Source organism: Tenebrio molitor, chromosome 8 (assembly GCF_963966145.1).
Source record: "Tenebrio molitor chromosome 8, icTenMoli1.1, whole genome shotgun sequence".
NCBI lineage: Eukaryota > Metazoa > Arthropoda > Insecta > Coleoptera > Tenebrionidae > Tenebrio > Tenebrio molitor.
The window spans coordinates 6572260-6598228 of NC_091053.1; the positions used below are offsets into that span (position 1 = coordinate 6572260).

General features: G+C 34.3%; 1 protein-coding gene across 2 annotated transcripts; it reads right to left on the minus strand.

The window, feature by feature from the left end:
- Positions 1 to 13055: 13055 nt before the first annotated feature.
- LOC138137481 (very long chain fatty acid elongase 4-like) lies at positions 13056 to 24633 on the minus strand. Of its 2 annotated transcripts, none has more exons than XM_069056900.1 (7): positions 24202 to 24633; positions 14945 to 15051; positions 14706 to 14893; positions 14579 to 14659; positions 14356 to 14527; positions 14178 to 14305; positions 13056 to 13721 (listed from the first exon to the last, which is right to left on the minus strand). In XM_069056900.1, exons 1-7 carry the CDS (start codon positions 24213 to 24215, stop codon positions 13461 to 13463), a joined length of 951 nt encoding a protein of 316 aa, XP_068913001.1. In that variant the 5' UTR covers positions 24216 to 24633; the 3' UTR covers positions 13056 to 13460. The 2 variants fall into 2 exon arrangements, with proteins under 2 accessions (XP_068913001.1, XP_068913002.1); XM_069056901.1 differs by lacking the exon at positions 24202 to 24633 and adding an exon at positions 15974 to 16173.
- Positions 24634 to 25969: the final 1336 nt, after the last annotated feature.

The following is a 25969-nucleotide window of genomic DNA, read 5'->3' on the forward strand; positions in this document are numbered from 1 at the left end:
TTTACTAGATAAAAATGCATCTTTTAAAGTGAACATTTATTTAGGCGCACCACACAGGGCAGTGAATTCAGGTTCATTCGAGTGTGTTCGAAGGAGTCGAGTTTAGCCGAGCGAAAATGGACAAATTATCATAATAGTTGCTGTTTATATCTCACCTAATCAAAGTGTAAATCAAACTGTCGAATTCATCCATAAAAAGTTGGTCATTTATACAATACAATATACTGCTCTGTTCAATCGGAATTTACTGTTTTGTCAATTTCGTTGTAGGTCATAAAATTTGATTGCATATTATGAGCGATTAACGGGCACAATGGTTGGGTTTGAAAAGGTTGGGAAGCCCTTTGCCGTACAATGCAAATATACAAAATGTACAATACAACCCTGCTTAAAATATTACCTGCTTTAACTTATAGCACCATAACATTTTACGACCTACAACCAAATTGAGAAAACACTACATCATTTACCTATGATTTTGAGTGGAGATTTTAATATCGATTTCTCGACAGAAAAATCAAAGTCGTTAATTGATTCTTTAAAAACAGCATTGGATTTAAATTATGTATATTAATTATTTATGTCTTGTTCCTGATTCCTCCAAGTACTAAAATCCATAATAATATAATTTATATGAGTATAATATAAATTATTTACGAGCGTCATAGAAGTTTTCACTTCTGTCGTGCCTCTTTTTTTACTTCATCTATGATTTCATCCATTATTGTGTAGAATAAAAATTAAGAATGGGCTGAGACTGTCTCCTTGTTGTATTCCACAAGTGGTTGCAATTTATTTTTCTGTATCAGCCAGCAGTGTTAAATTTTTCCTTCGCTCTGTAAGGAAGGTGTCGATGACAAATGAATTGTTTGATAATAACTAAATTTGAAAGAGAAAACAACGTGTTCGTTTTGCAGAAAGTGAAACGTCCACCAGTAATAAAATTTTGAAGTCGTAAATATAGAACAAATGTTATTGTAACGATAGTGTGCTAAAAAAAAGTTGTATGTTGTAATTAGGTTGCTTCATTTCTCATTCTTTGACTTGTCAGAATGGTAATTTTAGCACATTTTTCTGTGTGTCAAAGCATTACTTCTTCACTGACGCCAACTTTCAGTGTTTTGTATTCAAACAAAGACAAATGTGCGAGAAACGTAATGATTTACTAATGGGGAATTTTTTCTTGGATAGTTATACCATTTTGTGTTACCTACATGAATTAGTCAAAACCGTTCACGTTGTTTTGGCATAATGGGAGGCCATGATTTATTTTTTTAACGTTGGACACACTGTTTGATTTCCATCGCTATTTATAACCTCAAACTTAGAAAACTATAACCTAATTCAACAGACAGCTTTACAACCAAATTAAATGCAAAATTTCCATGGCCTTCCATTATGCCAAAATGACGTGAATGCTTTTTGCTTACAATTTTTAAAATTTGTTTAAAGTTTGTAAGTTCGTAATACGTTGGGAAAGTTTCACTGTCCGTTATTTTTACAATAATTAGTCTTAATTATTACTCTTAACTCACCGTGGTAATTGTTAATTTTTTCTTGAAATACTCTAATTATTCTTATCATTCATTCCTGTTATTACCCATTTTTCTAATTAATCAATAAATAAGAAGTACCTAATAATATAGTGAGCTAGAAATGACATTTTGAAAACATCTGATTGATTCTTTATTAGTTTCGCTGTTTTAGTTTAGTTGTCCCTCGCAGAAAGTATAAACCATAGGTCCTTTCAATGTTTTGTGGTATAAGCAGTCCTTGTAAACTTGTCCAGGTTGCAAAAAAATAATCCAAGGTAGATTTCAGTTTAAAAAAATTTCAACTTGGCAATTAAGGACCTGCAGCAGCCTCTCATATCCTGTCGCCTCCCACACGGTGCTGCGCGTGAATTACCCATCCCTTGCACCCGCACGAAACGACTCTACCACAAATAAAGAAGAAACAGATTCTGTCAAGAAACGTTCTATTTTCCAGTTTTCCTTTTGCAGATGTCTCGTTTTTTATATTTGGGACTCTTCACAATTTGAAAAATTCTTCTTCTGTTTTCTGATTCACCTGGTGACTTAGAAAAGAAAGTTAGACGAATCGTTGAACTTTTTTTGTCGCTGTGACAGCCAATGACGTCGAGAAAAATAAATTCTTCCTTCACTGTATAAGGAAGGCGTCAATCAGGAATTAATTGTCTAGTAACAATTGGATTCAAAAGAGAAAACAACTTGGTCGGTTTTGCAGAAAGTGCAACGTCAGCTAGTACCTAATAAAATCTTGGAATCGTTAAGATATACCAAAAAGAAAAGTAATGATCTTGAGTGGGTGTTAAACATTTTTAGGCCGCCATTTAAAAACAATTGTTTTTTTATTCAATATTACGCGTTTAAATTAGGCATTTTTGTCACGATTGAAATAATAGTACATAAAGAAATGTAAAATTATATGCGAGTGAGAATTTTGGATCACGAGTGTGTCAGCAAGAGTGGTATAAATTTCATGAGCTTATAATGGTATGTATTTCGCTCACGTGTGATACACGACGTTTTATCTTACATCAGTGGCTTTTGTACGAAAGTTCGAAAAAGCCTATGAAAATTAGTTCAAACAAGTTAGACAAAAAGTGGTGTTACTATATAGTAAACCATCAACCATCATTATAGTCAAAAAAAAATGTTGTTACACAGTCTAGGGCTGGTTTACAAATCTATGAGGAGCGTGATGACTAACTCAATAGACCGGGACCAATGGCTTAACGTGACTTCCGAATCACGGGATAGAATATAGCCTTTTTTTTCCGCCCTGGGTCGGAATCGAACCCGCGACCCTCGCGTCCCTGAGCCGAAACGGACTCCCTTAGGCTATATTCTGCCTAAGTATTATAGTAACCAACCATTATAGTGTATAGTAGTACATACATAGTATAGTGAGCATATTATCTCACTAGTGAATAAAAATTCATTTTAGTCATTGAAAACAGTTGTATAATGTATGGAAATTGCCACTACTGTAAGATAAAGTATTTTTTCCATGATCATTGAATTTCACTAAAAATAGTGAGCAAAGATGGCAATTGAATCACTAGTGAGGAAAATTTTTTACTCACTAGTGAGCAAAATGTAATGTTTGTCCGGTTTGTCGACGCTGGGTGCCAAATATGTTATTCTGAAAGTTTTTTTAAATTTGTTTTTAAAATACTTTCTGAATATTTATAACTAAAACTTGTCTTATTTTTGACTTATTTGAATTTTTACCGGTTATTTAGATTTCAATTGACGAAAAAACGTGAAATTGCTTGGGGTATTATGGAACTCATGCATAAAATGTCTTAGTTGGACTCGTGGGGTTCCCATTTTTGAAAAGAGTTTCGAAAAAGACAGTAAGTATTTTTATTTTTGAAGACAACACCTTTTTCCAGTGAACTATACTATACTTTTAGAAGAACATTTGGGAACATCTTAAATTTTATAAGCAAATATTTTGATGAATAAAAGTACCAGAAATCAATGGGCGTTAGATTTGGAGTTCTCTTTGACTGGTCAGTGCATATACTGGGACACCTTTTTACCAGTGAATGTAGTCTATACTTATCCCTATGTTGTTTTAAAAAGCACAGATCAATGCATTGTGAGTTGCTATCCAACCAATATATGCAAATCTGTCAAAAATGGTCGAAATGTCATTCAAGATAATTCAAGCAAAGGATAAATGACTAAATGTCACGCACATTTCTAATGCTCTGATTGGCATGGTATAAGTATCTTTTTTGTTCGACACTGCAAGAATTTGAGAATTTTCTCCTGTGTGAATGGATTTTGATAAATGTCACAATTGTCAAAACGAAACGTCAAGTTAACTTTAAAGATTTTAAGCGATTTTGAGCCTTTAAGTGTCTCGTCGAACAAAAAAACGTGGGCCATTCATGCAAAAAAAAGCCCAATTTACACACGAACTCATTAAATACATAACTTTTCTTCAGTTGTACTTATAAATTTTTTTCAATTAATCGCAACAATAATTCAAACACCTTGACATTTTTATTTTTAGCTGTCAAGTAGTTATTTTTCGTTACCTTGGTTACCATGGTACATACATGCATTGACCTAAAAAATATACCGGTATATCTATTATTATAAAATACTTGATTTTAGTCAAGTAGTCCAGTCAATATAAACATAAAAAAGGGTCCGACCTTGCAAAAGGTCATGTGAACCCCATTTTTACGGTCCACTGTGCTAGCTCACTACTGGAGATTCCACTCACCTGTGCCAATCCCCAGTAGCTTTTCATAAACCACATCAGCAATCAAATCTGACCATAGGCCGGGCCAAAATTTATCGGATCGGCGGATTGTAAAATTTTGTTCTATGAATATCTTAAACTCAGTTGGATCCATCCGCTGTTCTAGAGCCATCATATCTTGCAAATATAAGTGGGCACTCTTTGTGAAGAAATAGTGACCAACTGAATGAAAACAAGGTAGCATTTTATCGATAGTATACAGGTGAAGGTTCTTAATCACCCTGACGCTCTGCCTGGATGAATAGTTTTACGGGAGTAGACGTGTGAAAATATTGGTCCCACAGCTTTGATTACCTTCCAAATTATGCAATGCAGTTTTGAATTTGGTTCTTAGGCTTTGGTAAGTCCTATTTTCCTTTACAAACAAGATGAGAGACCTCTCACTCTCACGTAGTCTGTTCTCAGTTTCGGCTCTTTCTTTCCCAGTCAAGTCTACCTCATCCAAAATAATGCCAGCCAATATCAGATTAGTCAAAATGTGTGCTCGTACAGCTCGTGAATAGGCATGACCATTCAGCATCTTGTCCAGGCCTGTGATCTGTATAAATAGTCATAAATAGCGCCTTCAAGCAACTCCCTGCCATTATTGCACCGATACAACCCATGAACGACATGAGAAGATGGAACTCTCCAAGCCTCACAACCACGCACCTTAACTCAGAATGTTGGCCACCCTCAACAATATCTCTGGCCTTAAAGAACAGTGGTTGATCAAAAGTAACAAAGCAGGTTTTTTGAAAATGACCTTTACTTCTCTCACTGGCAAAAGATGATATGAACACTGTATCGTAATCAGTAGGTGGGGTGCGGATAAATGAGAGGAAAATAATTTTTGAGGCATAAAACTCAAGACTACTTGTCACCTGCTTAATGAACCCGTTCCAAAGGAGCATACTTGGGGTAGTTGATGATTTTCCATACAATCAGAACAAGTCTGGCGCTGAGGGCAGTATTTCTCCACCGACTTCACAGACTCCCTTCAAGTTGTTAACCACACATACTAAATTACGTTAAAATAACTTATTTGATCGGTTTAGGCCCCATACGTGATGTTTGATGCGCTGAAAACTTGTTTTCATTTATTTTTCCCAAATTCCCTTTTTCGAGGTTTTCGGTTATATGCCACTTTTTAGAGAAGCATTGGACCTGCAGCTGCCCATCAGATCTCAGTTTAAAGCTAAATAAATACGCTTCAAGTTCATTGCCCTTGACTTTTCTCATGGGGTGAGTATTTTTGACGATATTTAATAAAAAAGAGAAATAATCAAAAAAATTTCACTTCTTGGAAAAAATACCCAATTTTTGAAGAGCTGTATCTCGGAAACTGTTGGACGCACAAAGTTTACTTAGGCCTCAAACTGAAGTGAATTTAATCTAGTTTAAAAAGATAACTTCAACTTTTTCTGTTAGACTCATATCTTAAGAGATATTGAGCAAACACTGAAAATAGTGCGAAAATTTTGCTGTTCTTTGGCTACCAAGCAGCGCGCACAAGTCTTTCGAAGTTGCAAATTTGGTTTTTTACTCTTGGCTGAGGTCCAAAGAACATATTAAAAAATCAGAACTACATGACCTTTTGCAAGGTCGAATGTTTATATTGACTGGACAACATTTTACTTTATTAAAATTTCTAAATTAGTTTTAAAATGAAACGAAAAGCAATTGACTATTAAAAATGAATTTGGATAAAATATTAGAAAAAATTAGTCAAACTTCTCATTCCTGAAATAATATTACTTGTTGCATTTTTTTCTTCATTTCTTTTTGCGTTAGTTACGTGCTGATAGGAAGTATTTTTTGTTACAATAACCTTACTAATGACGTCCATTTTACTATAATGTTACAAATTTGAATGATTAATGTGTTTTTATGGAAGCACCTCCATCGTTACGTTATCAGAAAGACATTACTTGGTGTTAACTTGGCTTCTAAAACACTCTTAAATTCGTTTTTTAAATCAGCCATTCACGGACATTCATGTAGAAAGACCATTTAGGTACACTTGCATCAATTAGTCAGTTATTAACTACTTAATCCAAATGTTTATTAAATAAACTTGTAGTTGTAGTTACCTGTCGCAATAGGATTTAAATTATAGTGGAATACAGCAATTTGAATTAAAATATTGTTTTCTTACGTAATTGCAACTTGCTGATTATTAATTTGTCATAATAACAGTAGGTACTAATGAATAATGACGCCTAATTTATTTAATGCAACACTGACTTGTTTTAAATATTTGTAAGTACCTAATTCTATTTATATAAATAACTGTTTGACGTAGTCGTGTTTTCAAAAAAGATTTAAAACGCAAGGTCTTATGCGTTTTTGTGATGGTCAGTTTTTGCTTTTTAATTTTCTCTTTTTTATATTTTTACAGTACATATATCTACAATTATTTTGAGTTTTTCTTTATACTTAATTAAAACACTAAAAAAGAACTAAATATAAGAACTATAGTTTAAAAGTGATAAAATTAATGATTAGCACAAATTTTTTTCGTAGGTTCTTGTTAGACTACGTCCACTGATAGAATGCATTTTTTTAAATATCATTAGACAATAAAATCCCCAAACCATAACATTAAAATATTAAGAAAGTATCATAGATTGTGTTGGTAATATCTTGAAGCATTCGCGCCACTGATTCTCATTGGTTGTTATAAAACCCACGCGAAAAATAAATTATATGACATTTCAAATTTGAAATTGTCAGTTCTGTCAAAGTGGTTTAAGCATTTATATTTGCGATTTTTCATCTTTAGAGCTTTGTTTTGCGATTCCCTGGTTTTAAAAGTTATTAGTTTTGATCGTGTTGCTGTTTTGATCTGTTCCGTTGCGATTTTTTGTTGATTTTTTTTAAATTTGTGAAGTGAGCGCGTGCCTCAAGAATCTAATTACAAACATCGAAAATGATACAGAGGTAATTTTTGTTCATGCATTAAATAGGAGTACATATTAAGTAATCTCTTACTTGTGTTTAGCCATTTCCGAAAAAAGCTGGATATTTTAATTTCAGTAGCCAGCTTTTTCTCAAATTCGAAAATGTATTGTGGGTAGCATTTTTTATTCCGTCGTCCACATTATTACTTGTGAAATACCCTGTATTAATAAAACATAATATATTACTCCTACTGTACTGAAGTTTTCTTTCGTCTTTCGTCTTTCCTAAGTGCAAACATGCAGAATAATAATAAAACATCAAGTGTAAACCTGCTCTTTCCATTTTTTTAAATTTCGCGCCGGATCTATTTGTTGTAGCGTAGAGTGAACACTTTTAGTAACATTTATGTCAAGCAATCTATGAGTGGACAGAGTTTACTAATTATTTATTTTAAATTAAACAACACAAAGTAATAATTTAAAGTTAACAATGGTAATAATACTAATTATTTGTAAATAATAATTTAAATGCATATATAATTTTCAGCGATAATAAGCCATTAAGTATAAAAGCAACAAATATTTTTGGGACTTTGCACCCAACATATAGATATATTAATTGATAATAATTGGAGAAAAAACAGAATTTGTAACGAACCCTTGCGTAATATTTCATATCAGATTTTTTACTTTTTTCTTCCAAGTTTCTATTAAATATGATTTAATATTACTTTTTAGAATTTGCGTTTATAATACGTCTATAAACGTCAGTCAGTAGGAGTCGTTTATGGCTTTATAAAAGTACACTGTACTTTCATGAAATTTTTATCAATATTTCAGTGTATTACACCAAAAAACTCCCAATATTAATGTTCAAACTCTACTTTTTAACATCTGTTGCAGATGTAGTTGCATCCGTTACCTTGAATTACCAATTAATACGAAATTTCCTAGAATTTGAAAATTTATTTTTTTTATTTAAAAATTAAAAGAAGGGTGCAAATTCTAAAAAATAACATAAAAAGCTGGTTTTATAAGGGTATTGGCGCACTCGTCCCATAGAAAACTCCCCTCGGGGTCGTTTTCTACACCTGGGACTCGTGCGCCAAATCAACCCTTATAAAACTCGTTCTTTAATATACCTACTATTATGATACAAGTTTATAAGGAAGCCTTTAAAGCACGCGCGACGAGTTTAAAAAAGCACGACGCGTAGCGGTAGTTCACTTGTTGCAATATTATTAGTACTTGAAAGTTCAATAATATTAGTAAACTTTACTAAAGTCTAAAGTATACTTTTTAACGTTGAACAGCCATCTTGCTACTTTTGATTTTAACATCTGTCATCCGTGCACATGGGCGACTCGTGTTATACTACAGTGGCACCGGTTAAATATTGGGTTATAGATAATTTCGTTACTTCACTTTTTTGAAGTTTTTTTTTCAAGATAATAAATCACATGATATTATGCAAATCGATATTTTTTTTATATCAAAAAAGCACTCGGGTAAGAAGAATAGGAATACTTATAAGAAGTTTAGAAGTAACTCCATCTCAACTATGAAGGCATGAAAGAAATTTCTTGTGTAAATGTAGATGGGCAATTAATTATTCCAATTACTCGTAGTTTTGTGTGAGTTGTTTATTTCAACCATCGCAGAACTAAGATACATACGATAAACCGTGCAATAAATAACAATCTTTGGTGAGAATATTCTTATTATTTTGTACGACATTTGCGGTGCTATTTTAAGAAAATCGTGCAAAATTTTCGATTTTTTAAAATCTGTTCTTATTTCAAGCCTTCACAAACCTTAGATTCCAAGACTAAAAGCTCACAGTCGTTCAAGTTGCAATAATCATCCTCACATGTGTAACAGTGGTCTCTAATTTCTATGATATCGTCGCAATATTTCTTTGCTTTTACTGGAGGAGCACAAATTATTCCAGTTACGACGCTGTCATCCTCAATGGCGTAGCCTTTAAGCTGGTCCGCTGAAAAAAGAATCTGTTAGTCAGGTCAGGTCAGGTCAGGTCAGGTTACATCATCTACCCTGCAGTACACAGGACGCCGATAATATTCCGATTACGAGAACAGTCTTCATCGTTTTTCTTTGACCAACTTCACTCCTTTTAACTTTACTTGACACTTTTTAACTGTTTAATTTTACAGGGTGTTATTAAAATGCGTTTAGAAAATTTAAACAGTGATAGAACTCATCAAAACAAGTTACTTTTCTATTTACCATTTTTTCGAAAATTCTTTATAAACCTAGATAAAATTTTAAGTTTAGAAAATTCTAATTTTAGTTTGATCGTAAATTCTGGTATCCGCCAATGTCTCCGCGCGTTACGAAAGGAGATAATCATTAATCAAGCAATTCGAAGTAAGAATGGCATTGAACTTACCCACCACTCTTGATGATCATAAACATTTAAATTAAATGCTCGAAATGACGCTCCCCGTTATCAATGCACATTTGTGCCCTTCGTGCCATAGACGCTTGAGCTCTCACCAACATGTCGGGATTTTGTCGAATTGACACGATTCTTCAATTCTTCAACGGTGTTAACTGGAGTCTTATGAACAATTTACTTCAAGAGGTTCCATAAAAAAGTCACAGGGATTTAAGTCTAGTGAACGAGCTGGGGATAAAACTTGTCCATTACGACCTATCCACGGATTTTCTAAATTAGCGTCCAACCAATTGTTAACATCCCGTGTACTGTGAGTGGGCGCTCCATCGTGTAAATACTACATATCCCTCCGAGTTAGCAACGGCACGTCATTAAAAAGTGCATTTAGCAAATTTTGTAAAAAATTTAAATACTATCCACCATTTAAATGTTGAGATCCCAATTACTCCCGCCCACACGTTAATTGAAAATCGTTGTTGGAAACCACGTTCTGGGATTTGGTGTGGATTTTTATGCGAATTGAAAACTCCATCGCGAGTAAATCTTGCTTCATCTGTGGTTAAGACTTCCTTAATTTTATTAGAAAATTCTGAATCATCATTGCCTGCATCAAAATCCCAATCAGATTCCGAGTCAGATTCTCCTAATGAAATTATGAAAGGAGGAACGTTTTGACAGACTTCCATTAATTTTGCCACATTTCAGGAGTACATTTCAAAACAGACTTAACTCCTTAATTTCTTGACTTTTTTTAATGCATGGGAATAGTTCTTTGCATTGTTATATTCAGAAAACAAATGTCTGCAGTATTGAATAAAAAAAATCTATAGTGTCATTTGAAAAAAACAAGGTGATATTCATCTGTTAAAATCTGGATGCAAGAACAAATTTTAATTTAGTTGGTATTGAACTACTTTCAAAATTATTTCATTTGAGGAGTCATTTATTCAAATCGGACAAAAAATTAACAAGATACAGCATCGAAGGTCAGTCACCCGGTATCTAAAATACGTGCGTTAATTTTAACAGCTAGCAAAGCTTGTTAAATGAAACGTTGTTTCTATTTGCATTTTTTACAAAAAATCGTTACAAATTGATTTAAAAATTGGAATAAATTAGCCATCAAAATGTAACGGGTGTTTTTTTACAGGTTACGGATCACGGATCAGCTGTTTAAATCTTACGCTTTTACACGAGTGGTGCGATTTCAATCGACTCTCCAACGCCTACTTCGACCCCAAATTAAAAAAAAAAACACTCTTTATACCCGCCTATGGGTAACGGCGAAATTTTTTTGTTGTCAGAAACAGAACCTTGTCAAAAAAGTTACATATGAAACACAAATGAAATACTTAATTAAAATTAAAATTCTCATGGTTACGAAAAAATAGAGACTATACTAAGGACAACGTAACATTTTATCTGCCCTGCCCATTACATTTTCTTAGTTACCAATCAAATTGGTTGTTAACACGATCTGATTTACATAGAAATAAAAATCTGACATTCGAATTGTCTTAATGACATTTTATTTTTTAAAACCTGAAACAATAGTTGTGGACTTGACACCAAAATCCTAATCTTAAGTTTTTTACGTGGCAAATGTGATGAAAAATTATACAGATTAAATCTGGCTTTGATTCTCATTGGTGAATTTATGTGGGCGGAGCAGATGAAAAGCTATAACGGCAATACTATAGTGTTAATCACACAAAACGACTCGTTTATAGAGAAAAGTTTCATAAATTGGCGAATTCTTTCACTGGTTAAAATTAACACACGTATTTCAGATACACCCTGTATACTCGAATTTAGGCACAATAAACTGAAAATAAAGTTTTCAAACGGAATATTTTGCTCTGCCAATTATTTTCATGATCCAAATGTCGCAGTCGATCAATTTCTCTTTTCCTTTGAGATTTCTCCATCTTTTGTTAAACTTTTTTTTAAACACCTGTACATCATTTGCGTTACTTGATGTTAAACCAAGTGGATTTATTGCTATTGACTCGTCATACACATTTAGGACACTATAGGATTCTACTAATTAATCTGTAGAAATCTTTTTCATGTTTACCGATAGAACTAGAGAGCTATAAATGAAGTTCTAATTGCTTCTTTGACATTATTTGTCTATCAAACAAAAGTATAAAAGCATTCCAGAAGAAAATAATTCGTTTAGGATACAGAAGTTTTATCTTCTGCCGGTCCCAATTTTTTTTTTTTTTTTTTATATAAAAAAGTAGTATCGTCTTCTACAGTGTCCTTGAAATGCATGTCAGAAAAAATATGGGCTGTTGGTGACGATGAATAGAAGTTAAATACAAAAATTTCTTCTAGTAAAAGTCTTTTTGTTTTTGAGACATAAAGCATTGTAAATTTGCTGAAAGTTTCCAGAGATAAGTAATTAAGGAAAAAAAAGATAGTGGAAATTTTTAGCAAATTTTCAATGCTTTATATCTCAAAAACTAAGACTTTTACTAGAATTTTTTTTGGTATTTAATTTCTATTCATCGTCACTAACTACCGATATTTTTCATGACAGATTTCGGGGAAACCTGTATATGTATAGAGGTTTCTCAAAAGTCTACACTCAATGGACAATTCTTTCTATATATTAAGAGAGGCAAAAAAATGTCAAAGTGTGATATGAGACTGGACAAAATATAATGATATTTTCAAAAATAGTCAAAAATTATAAATATGTAGTTATACAGGGTGTAATCGAAATACGCGGAATAAATTTAACCACGAGTTACTGGCTTCATGTAGAACTCGGAAAAAATATTTAAAAAATTATATGTCAAAAAATAAATTGACATTTAATTTTTGAGGTACAATTTTTTATCGTTTCTTTCAGTCTTCTACGTTGTCCCACAACCTCGTAAGTAAAATTTCGGCACATTTTTAAAATACACCCTTGTATATCATATTTTATAAAATGTACGCCAATGCGACGTAACACGTAACTTTAAAACAAGGAAATCGCATAAGCGTACGTTTTTTTTACAAAACATGATATTCAAGGGTGTATTTTAAAAATGTGCTGGAATTTTACCTACGAGGTTGTGAGACAACGCAGAAGATTAATAAAAGCAACTATAAAAAATTGTACCTCAAAAATTAAATGTCAATTTATTTTTTGACAAAATTTTTTAAATATTTTTTCCGCGTTCTACATGAAGCCAGTATAGCTCGTGGTTGAAATTATTCCGTGTATTTCAATTACACCCTGTATTTTACAAGAATCTTACTCTCTCATAGTTCATAGATTTACCACTATAATAATTTTGCTAAGATTACATCCAAAGCAGAATACCTTCAAATTAACGATTCCTGTTTCGTCCTTTGATATTTTTTTTGGCAGACTTTTTCGCACCCTTTTAATTTATTTCATTTTTCACTGGTTGTCCTTTCACACAGAGGGTATTGAAAATAAAACTTCTACGTAATAAACTTTTCTTTTATTGTAACAACGACCATATTGTCTGTCCTTAAACTACATCCAGGGGTCTATCAGTGTCATAATACTGATTTAGTTTTGCTCCTCAAGAATGAACCCTGAGCACACGTTGCATGCACATAATGAACAAAAAAACTGTGCGTAATGGCAATGTGTAAAAAAACTCACCAACCTACCATCAATGAGTAATTGACATATTCAGATGCTACTCCCTACGGTTATATACAAAAATTAGGCTAACAATAAAATTAATAACAATGTATAAAAACAATGAAGAACAACATCAAACAAGACGTTTCGCTATGCTGCTACCTTTAAAAGATCACTTTGATTTGATTGGCTAGGAAGAACGCGATTTGACTATGTTTTTTTTGTAAATACCGTCGAAAATTTAATCGATTTTCTTCCCGTTTTGGTGATTGGTGACGCTCGATTGTTTCCTGTAGATGTAGGTGTTGCCTTGGCCGCAACCCATATCCATACCGAAGAACACTTGACTTCCCTTCTCCATGTACGCTTTCACGTAGAAGTTGCCGAAGAGGACGATGAACGACAACATGTAGATGATGAGGGTGTAGTGCATCCACAGTGGGAAGTCGCAACCAGTTCTGATACCATTTATACCCAGAACCAAGGCACAGGTGAACTGAATCTGCAAAACAAAATGAAATTTTTGTATGACGCTGCTGAGGAGTACCGGTTTGATAAAAAAAAAAATCGACAACTCGATCTTGACTCTAATAGAGATTCCCACGTTTACGGAGATGTCCTTGGACAAGTTGCCAGTGTTATGTTAGTACCAGAGCAACTCGGTACCACCGCTGGAGATAAAAACTGATCGGAAGTGAAACTCAGTAATTCACCACTCTCTAAATGGATCTGAGCAAATGAAATTTTCTCACTCCTTATAAGGTTGGCCAGTTTTTCTGGTCATCCGGAAGGCAACACAAAGAAACGAGGTCTGCCATCGATCCGGAGGAAGCATCTCTTACAATTCTTTGTGTGTCAATACACGAGACATCGATTTGCGATTCGAGAGTGAAAGTAGTCGAAGTAGTTCGACGACCCACTTGCGGTACAGCGAGTCCGTTCGTCGAGCGGTACTCACCATTTGAAGGATGGTGAGGTACTTCTTCCACCACAAGTACCTGCCGATGTGAGGGCCGAGGGCGGCCAACCCGTAGTAGGAGTACATCAGGACGTGGATGGCCGAGTTGACCATCGCCGGTAAGAATGCTGCAAAAAACAAACGTAACAACGGTACCGACAGTACTTGCGAGATTTACTTGATCCGCTGGGAACCCATTTGATGCCGATCCACCACAACGAAAACATGGTGGAGTGGTGATAGACGTGGAGGAAGGTCAACTGTTTGTCCTTCTTCCTCAATATGAAGAAGAAGGTGTCGCAGAACTCTAGTAACTTTGAGAAGTAGTACCACCAGACGGCGTTCGCTATCTGAAATGATCCGTTGGTAGCAAGGAACGTGCGGGAGGTGTGAGTACTCACTTGGAGTTCGTCGGGGTGGTTTCTCTGCCGACAGGGCTCGCATATATAGCTGTATCTTAGTCTAGTCGAAGCGGTAAGAAGCTACAAAAAACTGTCAGAGACGTCGAGACAACACCAGAGTACCCACCTGTACTGCGATGTACGAATTTAAAACAGCCATTGCTAGGTTGTAAGGTATCAAAAGCCACGTCAGCCTGAACGGTTTCCTATTCTTCATCATCTTGGGACCGATCCAGACTATGAAGAGATAAATTAAAGTGTAGAATAGCGTGGGACCTGGAGAATCAACCAGAGGCCAACCCCTCGTTCGCGAATCTAAAAATCCCAAAGTAGTACCGTCGCAAGTCGCACCATCAAATCACTTACCCGACAGCGACTGCGTCCATTGGTAGTAACCGTTGATTTTGGACAGTACCATCTGAGTGGAGTCTACAACAGTATCCATCTTCCTGATCGAATTTAGTTCCGGGTATCTAGATAAAAGGAAAACAGTTCAGCAAACGAGTGTGTTCGCCTCTAATATGCAGAGTCAGCTCCGAAAGTGCAACACAAGCATCTGGGTACAAGAGTGGGCAAAGGAGGTTAATTCGATCGAATCTAACAATTCTTTCGGTGGCTCAGATTTTCACCAATTTGCTTTGGAGGACAAGGTGAGGCAAGGTACGATTTGCCTCCGACGAGATTTGCTCCATCATTTCAATCTTTACATTATTTGAATCTTGTCTTTTTTAGTAACCACATTACAACTGAAAATTGAGAATCTTCCAAATACCGCTTTTAGATGGTTTTAAAGAATGGGGAATTTAAAATACAGTTTTTTTATTTCTTTTTTAATTTTTATTTAATCACAGAAAAATATTTTTAATTTCTAAATTTGTTTTTAATCGCGCGAAGGCTAGTACAGTGTTGTTTTATGTATTTTGGAATGAGTTATCTAATTTTGCAAAAAACAAAAAACAAATGACTCTCTTGTGTTTTTAAGTATAGCTACTCTGATTCTATTCTGTTATACGAATGTAACCGCGGTGAGCATAAAAACGTTGCTATGGTATATAATGGCAAAAAGTAGAGGACGCACAGTGAATCCCTGAGGTACTCCAAATTTATAAATTGTTCAATAGACACGCACAGCTTCATTATGTGAACATCAGTGTGGTCAATATTAGATTTTTGTAAAAAAAAATGTTAGATGTAGAGGGAATGAAAAATGTAGGGCCCAACAGGAGGCCCTGCGGGACTCTATTTGGCGCGAATTGGAAAATCAAATAGAAAATAAATTTGAATAAATATGAAAACAAAAATAAAAATTAGGAGAAAACAAGAGAAAAAAAGAAAATGAAACAAACAAAAAAAAATTAGAAGAAGAGAAGAAAAAATTACAAGAATATGCCTCACCAGCAAACAAGTAAAAACCTCAGCACAAACTGTACAAGTTCACGTCTATCCATTGATAAACGCACCAACACTGTCACTACAAGGCCGGTCCTTGTGAAAAAGGTTCGGCAGGGGTGAACGTGCGACTTGGACGAAATTCGCGTCCGGAATGACCAAATGGAAAGCAAGTTTCTTTGTAAAAAGCACCAGGACGCATTTATTTTCCGTGAAAAAAGAGCAGAAGTGGCACGGTATGAGGGAGGGGGATCGGCGGCCACCCCGCCAGTTCCGTTTGGTCGGTGGTAAACCTCGAGGACCGGCTCGAGCGCTCGCGGTACCACTTTCCAAAGTCGTACCGATGGAAAAGACGCCGCCTATTGTGGCGCGAGCGGCGGATCCGCGCCGTTTCCGGCTTTCTTCTGAGGGCGCCGCCGCCGTGTAACAGTTTCGTTTTGTGGGGCAACGAGCTCACTTAGCGCTCGCCCACCAATTACGCACCTCCAACAGAGAAAGAAGAAAGAAGTCCGCGGCTCCGCCAAAAACGAAACCGAATGTTGGGTGCGTCGTGAAAGTACGCGTGATTGCTGGTTCTTCTTTTTTCTTCGGATTTGGTGTTACGACATAGCGGTGGAGCTAGCGACAGGTCCGTTTATTAAATGTGCGAAGCGAATGTTACGCAGACAGGATGTGAGATGGTCAAAAAAAAAAAAAACTTTCACTTCCGAATTGATCCAGAGGAAAAAAATATTGCGTCATTTCATCTGGTGACCAATTAAATATTCATTATGTAAAGAATTTCGATGATTGCGGGTTTGAGGAGTGCCGAAAGCTAGACTTTTGACTAGGAGGAAACAGTAAATTATAGGAAATAGCTTCGGAAAGTGAAATTACGTAAGAAAAAAAATCTCAAGGCATTAAACGCATAATGCGAAACTTTCTCCGGTAACTCTGAATATCAGTTGAGGCGACCCTATTCAAATCGCCAGACAAGTACCGTTTCCTGGCCGAATCTAGTACTACTAATCTAATGATGGAGACAATAGAAAACGAGGAATTGAAAACGAACTATTGTTCTGACACGCTTATCATACCAATAAAAACGTTTGATAACTGGAATCGCTACATCTGGTTTAGTTTTCACTGTGTAAGTACTGTGAGTACCACAATGGAAGAAATGTTGCACAAATGTGTTCAGACAGAACAACAAAGGAGAAGTTGTTACTTTACAATTTAATTTGTTTTCGAAATAATTTCCAAAATATATACAGGGTGTTTAAAAAATGCCGCACTAAAATTATTGTACGGTATTCAGAAGCATTTGGTAGATGAGGGAAAAATACTGAAAACATTTTTGGTCTTCATTTCTTTGCACAATGGGAGTTTTGTGTAAGGATCTTTAAACGTTGTTAGTTGTAATTATTACTATTAAATGACACCCAAAATACAACTAAAAAATACAGAATAGAAGGTTGATTAATAATTTTTAACGCAATCTCTGTGGGCTTTAATATTAAATGGGATTTACCTCTTTTAATTATCGAAAATTGTGCAAAAATCAATGAAACTATAATCCGTTTCAAAATCAAAAATCCACCACCTGTTGAATTATGTTGGCAGAAAAAAAGAAATCCATAGAAAAAGTTTAATTTTTTTGGGTTGCCTCAACCTCCCGCCAAAATTTGATATTGAACTGTTGAGTTTATTTACGAAACACAAAATAATTATTATGTACAAAAAGGTTTTAGCTACCATATCATACTTTTTGAGTGAAATAATAAAATGAGAATAAAAAACACGATGAACTACGACCAAAACGACTGTCCAACACGTAGGTCCAACAGTTTTCTTTCATAACCCCACTTTTTTCTGACAATTGCAGACACACTAAAAACAAGAGTCGGCGACGTTGTCGGTTGTATTTTCGAGGTAGAATGCACTGTTGGTGGATTTTTGATTTTGAAACAAATTATAATCTGTTTCAAAATCAAAAATCCACTACCTGTTGAATTATGTTGGCAGAAAAAAATAAATCCCTAGAATAAGTTTCATTTTTTTGGGTTGGCCCTCCCTCCCGCCATAATTTGACATTGAACTGTTGAGTTTATTTATGTAACACAAAATGTGTACAAAAAGCTGGTAGCTACCATATCATAGATACCTTGTGAGTGAAATAATAAAATGAGGATAAAAAAACACGATGAACTACGACCAAAACAACTGTCCAACAGTTTTCTTTCATAACCCCACTTTTTTCTGACACTTACAGACACTAAAAACAAAAGTTGGCGACGTTGTCGGTTCTATTTTCGAGGTAAAATGCAGTGTTGGTGGATTTTTGATTTTGAAACAGATTATATATATACATATTTCAATTTTTTAAAGGTAAGTACAAGTAAGTGCACGTAAATTTACCATAAAAGAAACTTTCTTCTATGTGCAAATTTAACACCAAGAATTTTTTAAATTTTTCCCTACTTACCAAATGCTTCTGAACACTGTACTATAGTTTTAATGCGGCATTTTTTAAACACCCAGTATATAACTTTTTAAATTCTTTATATCTATTAATATGTACTTCTTTGCTATTGTCCACCATTAGCATAAACTTAAGAGCCAACTCCAAAAGTTTTCAATTACATATATTTAACTCTGAAGAAAAACTCGACCGTTTCAAAATTTCAACATTTTCTTCTTGTACCGACAGTTTCTCTGATTTTGCTCTGAAGAATTGGAAGCTCCACATAGAATATTTATTTGTCCACGCCTATTAAAGAATGAATGTATTTTTTTTTGATATTCAATGAAAGAATGATATCAATTCCACGCCCAGTGTTAGAATATACTGAAAACCACGGCTGTCGGCCAATCACATCCCTCGTATTTTCATTCCACAAAGACAGATCGCCAATCGGATGGGTTTGTAAACAATAAGTCGCGTATCGCGTAGCAATCACTAAACGAGGCACAATTCTAATTGGCAAGTAATATTAAATTCAATTTTCAAAGAGGATGTAAATTGCAACACGAGCCGTAGGCGAGTGGTGGAATCATCCGTTCGTTGAAGAATATATTATTATCGTAATTTTAACTGTGACAGAACAATTAAAATACAACTCGCATAACTATTACATGTTAATTCTGGTTATAAATTTTTAAATTTGCTAATTACTTTATATATTCTTACCTATATGTACTTGTTTGCTTTGAAAATGTTAAAGTATTAAACAGTTCTTAACAAAGTTTAGTTTAGTGTCGTTCTATATACGAGTACGTATGTCGTATGTACAACGTATTAATAGTGCGTGCATAGTGTGAAGTTTGAACAACGAGGTTATAGGCCAAGAGGGTTCAAATTAACAATAGTAATGTACGCCTAGGGCATATCATTTTATCTACAACTGCCAGAATATTTTAAAATCGATACATTTTTATTTGAATACAATTTAAATATATTAACATAAAAACAACATATATTTTTTAACGAATAATAAAAAAACAAATCAGATTTGAACGGACATGTCACAACTTGAACATTTTTCTTTTGTGTTATCAAAACACTAAAACAATCAAAAAAATCACAGAAAAAAAGAAAAATTAAAAGCAATAAAATTATAGGATCACGATATTTAAGGCCAGCGTTCATGCATTCAAATGAAAACCTGGGCTGAGTAGGTGAAAAAAGTAAACCATTTGAAACAGTGTAAAGTTTGAATTTCCCGCCGTTTGACACGAATGGCATTTAATCGGCACATAATTGAATATTGTTTGTTTTTAGCAAAAGGTGTCCTGAGATATGTATTTGCTTTGAGAATAGGAATCGTTACCTAGTTTTTAATATAAAACATTGCAAAAAAAAGAAAAAAAAAAGAAAGATTTTTTTGTTTATACATTTTAGGTTAACTGCCATGCTCTTATTACAACTGTCAATTTACACTTTACAAAATCAAAACAATTGACGGTTTCCAACGCCTTCCCAACCAAGGATTTCATTTGAACGCCCGACATTTTATGCGGAAATAGAAGAAGTAGAAGAAGTAAAAATACCTTCTCGACCCTTCCAACAAAAAAAGAAACGTTAAATAAGTCAAGCAGTTAAGACTACTTTTGGTGAACGTTCGAAAAGTATTGCTTCGTCTGTGATAAACTTCGTCCAGCGAGAGATTGGGAGATTTTAAATTTTATTAAATTAACCTAACACTACAAAATTCACTAGAATACATTAATTAGAGCATAATTCCAGGGCAAAAATGTTACTGCTTGAAGGATATATTTCATATTTTACGTGCGCTAACTACTACTTTCTCTGCGTAGAATTTAGTGATTTTTATGTCAACCAATCTCGCTGAACAAACTATAGAACTGGGCAACAAGAGCAAAAGAAATAGTCTGTCTTTTAGATTAAACATCGCACGGTCGTCAACACGGATCAATCAAAATCGATTGGCTAAAAAATTTCATTCTTGAAGAACACTTCGGGAGAAAGGAGGAAGACATGTAGCATCACTTAAATTTGTTTCATTTACAACTTGTTCATCTATTCAAGTACTCGTAGTTTGTTTGCGATCACCATTTCTGCCGAACAAAGACTTCTTTTTTCTAAGTTTCGAAAATATTCGCAGCAATTTAAAAAATTGATTTCTCACTTGTGATATATTTTTTTTACGTACAATGCAACTTTTTCGTTATTTCTGAAATGCAAAAAATACTCTCCACAAATACAGGGTGTAACAGAAAAAAAGTGAATTTATTTTAACTGGTAATAGGACTCATCTACTACAACAACTTTTCTAAATTTTTTTTTTCGGAAACAAATTTTGAAGGGTTTTAAAAATTAATCTAAATTTACTAAAGATTTGCTTACCCGCCTATGGAACAAAACAAACAGGCATAAATAAATAAAAAAAATCGAAAGTGAAACCATTTTATTTATCAAATGCAATACGAAGGGAATAAAAACATTCAGTTTTTACCAAAAAGTTTTCAGATTTATAAAATTGCATTCAACATGAACGCCACGTCAAAATAAAGGGGGGACAAATGGCAATTCAGTGTTGCAAATTCCAAGAATCTTTATTCAGAAAAGTTGTTGTAATTGATAAGTACTATTACAGTTGGTTGCAAAAAAACGGGAACTGTCACATTTTTACAATTTTTTCATAGTGTGAAACCTTTTTACGAAAGATAGGTTAGAATTAACGTCAAAATCAAATTTACATTGGGAAAATTTTCGTTTCCCGTTTTTTTTTGCAACCAACTGTACCAGTTAAAATAAATGCACTTTTTTTGTTACACCTGTATATTTGACCAGATGCAAATTGCAATTTTATTGTAGGCAAAGATTTCAAACAACATTTCGATGTGTGTTAACAGAACAGGGGAATCATCAATTTCTATTAATAATAGCAACTCTTATAGCAACTGTCAGAACAAGTTAAGAATTGATCAAGGAATCACAGCGCAGCATGACCTTATCTATCGGTCATAATCGATCTTTCTCTTTGCATATTTATAATAATGAATATCAGAGATTTCACCGATTAGATATTAAAACCATATTAATCCCAACAAACATTGTTTTGAAAATATTATCTAAAATGTATTAACCAATTTCTTTGTTAAAAAAGTTAACCCAGCTTTAAGGCTGTCAAAATGTGGCAAATATCTAAAATTTCAATGAGATCTTAACGTGTAAACATGAATTCAGTACTTTGTATATAAAACGTAACTATATACCGGGTGTATTATGAAAAACCTTTGGTGCTATAACTTCCTTATTTTTTATCCGATTTTAACAAATGATACGTCAAACAAAATCGTTTTAGAAACACTATAGCTCGACATTCTATGATTTTTTTTTGACATTATATTTTTTGACAGACCGCAGCTAACTTTGTTTGTTTAAGTTGCACTGTATATTTTTTTATCTTTATTCTGATAGATGTTTATCTTCTGAATACACAAACATTAAAATAAAAAATCAAAAATTTGTTTTTAATAAAAAAAATTGAATTTCCAAAAATCAAGTAACCATAACTTTACTATAGCAAATGTTTGAAATTACCTCCATTCTCTCTAAGGCACATTCCATATCTTCCACTGACGCCCATTGCGGCGTTTAATAAAAATTCTGGTGGTATTTGTTCACATACTGCTACGATTCTTTTTATTAAATGATCTCTGTTATCGGCTGGAGTCAAATAGACATTGTCTTGAATGTCCATAGCTGTCTTAGTCACTTTGCAAAATTAGAATGCACTTTTATTACTGTTTAATGTGACTGCTTGATTTAAAAAAAAATACATCATTTTTTAATTTCTTCTTTTTGTTTCTATGCATGAGCATGGTTGTTTACATTTTCATATTTAAAATAAAAATCTCTATAAAACTGAGCAAAAAAAGTTAATGGTGCCATTTGAAAAAAAAAAGTTGACTATTTTTGTCAAAAACAGAACTCAAGAACAAATATTGGATCAATTCAAATTGTAGCCCATTTAAAACGATTTTGTTTGACATATCATTTATTAAAATCGGATAAAAAATAAGGAAGTTATAGCACCAAAGGTTTTTCATAATACACCCTGTATATATATTAGGGTGTCCAGAAAGTGCTGAGCGTTTTTGTGTTAGTCTCTTTCACGATATAAAATAAATGTAAAAGCAATTGGTAATTTTTGTTAGTTTTTTTTTAAATATGAAGTACACTTGTCCATAAACAATTTGACGTTTCTCAGTTAAATAATTTTCACACTTGGTTACATTCTGGTAATTGATTGTTTATATGTATGGAAAAAGAACGAAATCGTAATTAATTAATATATGTAGAATTGAAGGTGCGGAGACGGTAAAAGAGTCTACTTGTTGGCGATGGTTTGCAAAATTTCTGAATGGGGAACAAGGTCTTAAAGATAAGAATCGTTTGGGATGAAAGAGCCCATCTTCTATCGTCGTGGAATTGAGCTTTTGGGACAAAGATGGTTGGAAGTCATTGACAATAACAGCGAATATTTAGTTTAATGGTTGTTTAATTTTTTAAGGGCCGGTTTCACCAACGCCAATTAAAGTTAACTGTAGGTTAAAATGTTTCGTTACTTTAGTTACCTATTGTTATAACAATGTTTTCGTATATTTTAATCTGTAGTTAAATTTAACTCACGTTGGTGAAACCGGCCCTAAGTAATAGATATTTATTTATTTTTATCTGTTTTTCTAAAAAACGCTTCGAACTTTCTGGACACCCTAATAATTAAATCTTATAATTATTTGGTTGTGCTTTTCGTTATTTCTCAGCCCACCTCCAAAGTCGTGGATGTTTTATATATCAAAACTTAAGTCAAAGAAACACTTTAACTGTTGGTCAAGACCCCATCAACATCTGTTCAATAATTCTTTGATTATAAACCGACAATGCATACATACATATAAATTGTATGATTATTTTGTTCATTATCATAATTGCTTGGCATCATGTTAATTTTATATAGATCGGGACAATTTAAAGAATCTCTGTCTCTTCTCTTCGACAACACTTCACCCCTCATCTCATCAACGACGGGACCTGTTGACAATTTCCTCTCAATTCTCCCCTTTCACTACTCTTGTGCGTACCGAGCCCGTAAATACTTTCCTAATTCATTGTTGTCTAAACTATGACAGTTCAAGACCTCATCGACACCAATCTCGCAACAAGGTCACAACGAAGCCTAAGGTGTAACGGAACATGCTGTGTGTACGATAAAACCCATAACTTTCTCATCGGATGCGAAGTACAATACGTGGATTCCCGCGCGACCGAAATTCCCCAAAGTAGCGCAAATTTCCAATCGATTTCGCTGCTCTTATCACATAAAGACACCAGGTTGATCCCATCAATCCACGAAGAATATTGCTTCAGATGGACAATCACGAGGTGCTTCCGTAAATTGTTGTTACACGAGGGTTATCGCATCCATTGGAAGAAGTGAAATGGTACATGGTATAAAATTTCTAAATACCAGTTATGCGCAGTCTTAGCGGTGAAAATAAAATAAACAGCCGAGCCAATGAACTTTCTAATGCCTATCTTATTAAGAGTAATTTCTAATTTTATTATCGAGTGCCTATTTGTTTGTGGTACATTTTTCCGCGTGTGCTAAAATTCAGATGACACCGAAAACTCGCCTAATTGTTCTCCTTTCACCCACCCTTTCGAAGAAAGTGAAACCCCGATTTTTTTTTTGTGGTTAGATATTGCGTAAAAAGCGCTTTTTTACCTTGAGGTGGTCATGGTACGGTTCTGGATCGATCAGCATGTCGCACTGCCACGTTTCCCTGCTCCTCGTCCATATTTTCCCTCCGGCCCTCGTGATTAATTCATCGGTGAAGAAATTTCTTGCACCCTAACCTTGCCCAACGGTGCTCCCCGGCAGAACACACCCTTCCCAGCGCGAATCCACATCCAGACTACACACCCCGGTGCTCTCGCCGGTCCTGCAAGATCGATACGCCATCGGATATGCACGCGGACTCCTTGGCCTTGTTTGGGTGAAGGGGATGCTGGGTGGGAACAAGTAGGTCAACTTCCAAGATCCTCCACTTTTTAGATTTCGATCTACACCAGGTGGCGAATCGTGTTGCACTCAATTTACTTTCGATAAAGAGTTCCGTTCTTGTCGGAGTCTAAGAAACTGACTGGTTCGCGAGGGTGGAACTAGTTCGTGATTCTGAGTAAAGTAGAAAATTATCGTTCAGTAGAACAATTGAAAATCAAAGGACATTGAAACATTATGTACGCTAAGACTAGGCAAATTCTGATCTAACCAGAACCTTAAAAAGAAAAACGTATTAAAATATTCCCTTCCAAAATCTTATTTGGAATGTGCTACATTTCTTTCATTCTTTGCAATTTGTTCTTTTTTGTATATTCTTGTTCTTCCTTTTGTGCATAGTGTAACAACAGCAGAGTAAGTTTCTTCCTTGCATTGTCCTTCTCGTAAATGGTTTGTAGCCAGAAATTGAAATAAGAACATCCAAGGGTCATCTTCTAAATACAACTTTTGTACCGTTTGTCCTTGCCCTTTAGTCATCAGGACCTCATTTCCCGCAACCTAGAAAGTGACCATTTCTGGTTTCTTTTTTCTTTCCTGATTATTACTCATTGTTGCATTGTTGGGTGTTGTTTGATATGGGGCCATGATACAGTCTTCTTTCCGCAGAACGATCAATAGTCGAGTGCAGTTTGATATTAGATTTATTTTCTTCGTCTCCGAACTTTGTGTTGTTGTGACCAACGATATTTCTTTATTTCTCCTAAAGATTGATTGGTATTTGTTCGCTTTATATTGGTTATAACTTATAATATCATTCATTAATCATTATAATGATAACTACTTCAGAAGCTACCAAAACTTATCCCTTCGGATTGTTTCTTGGGAAAGTTCCAGCATGAAATGATCAATGACCAGGTGAATTAAACTCTAGAGGTAGATGGTTTTCTTCGTTACTTTAACTACTATACAGGCTGATTCACGTAGCCCGTTCATTAGAAACTTTTAGATTTCCCAAAATCATATTAATATGAAAATTGGTAGTTGACTATAATCGACTACTCCAAGTTCAAATGAAATATTTTCAAAATGGCGGCACTTCCGGAAATGCCGGAAATCGATGCCATCTTTGTTTTTTTAAATAGAAAGGCCCCATTTTGACTTCACATTTCGATTCTACGTTAACTTTTGAGTTTAGTACGTCTTTTTGTCAATACTTATCTGTCATCGTTTTTAACCTATGTCATCTTTTTTGCAAAAAAGTGAGGTTGCAGGGCTTTATTAAAAAATTTGTAATTCCTGAACCATCAGAAATGAATAATTTATTTTTACTTTACTGACTTGCCAAAGATTTGGCCGCTTTTTTGCGCTATTAACGAGTTTTTTTTTTATGTTTCATACGCCTACTGCAATTTTTTAAAATTGATAATCAAAAAATGGCGAAAACTTCATTTTTTTAAATGGTAACTACCATTTCTGATACTAGATATAAATG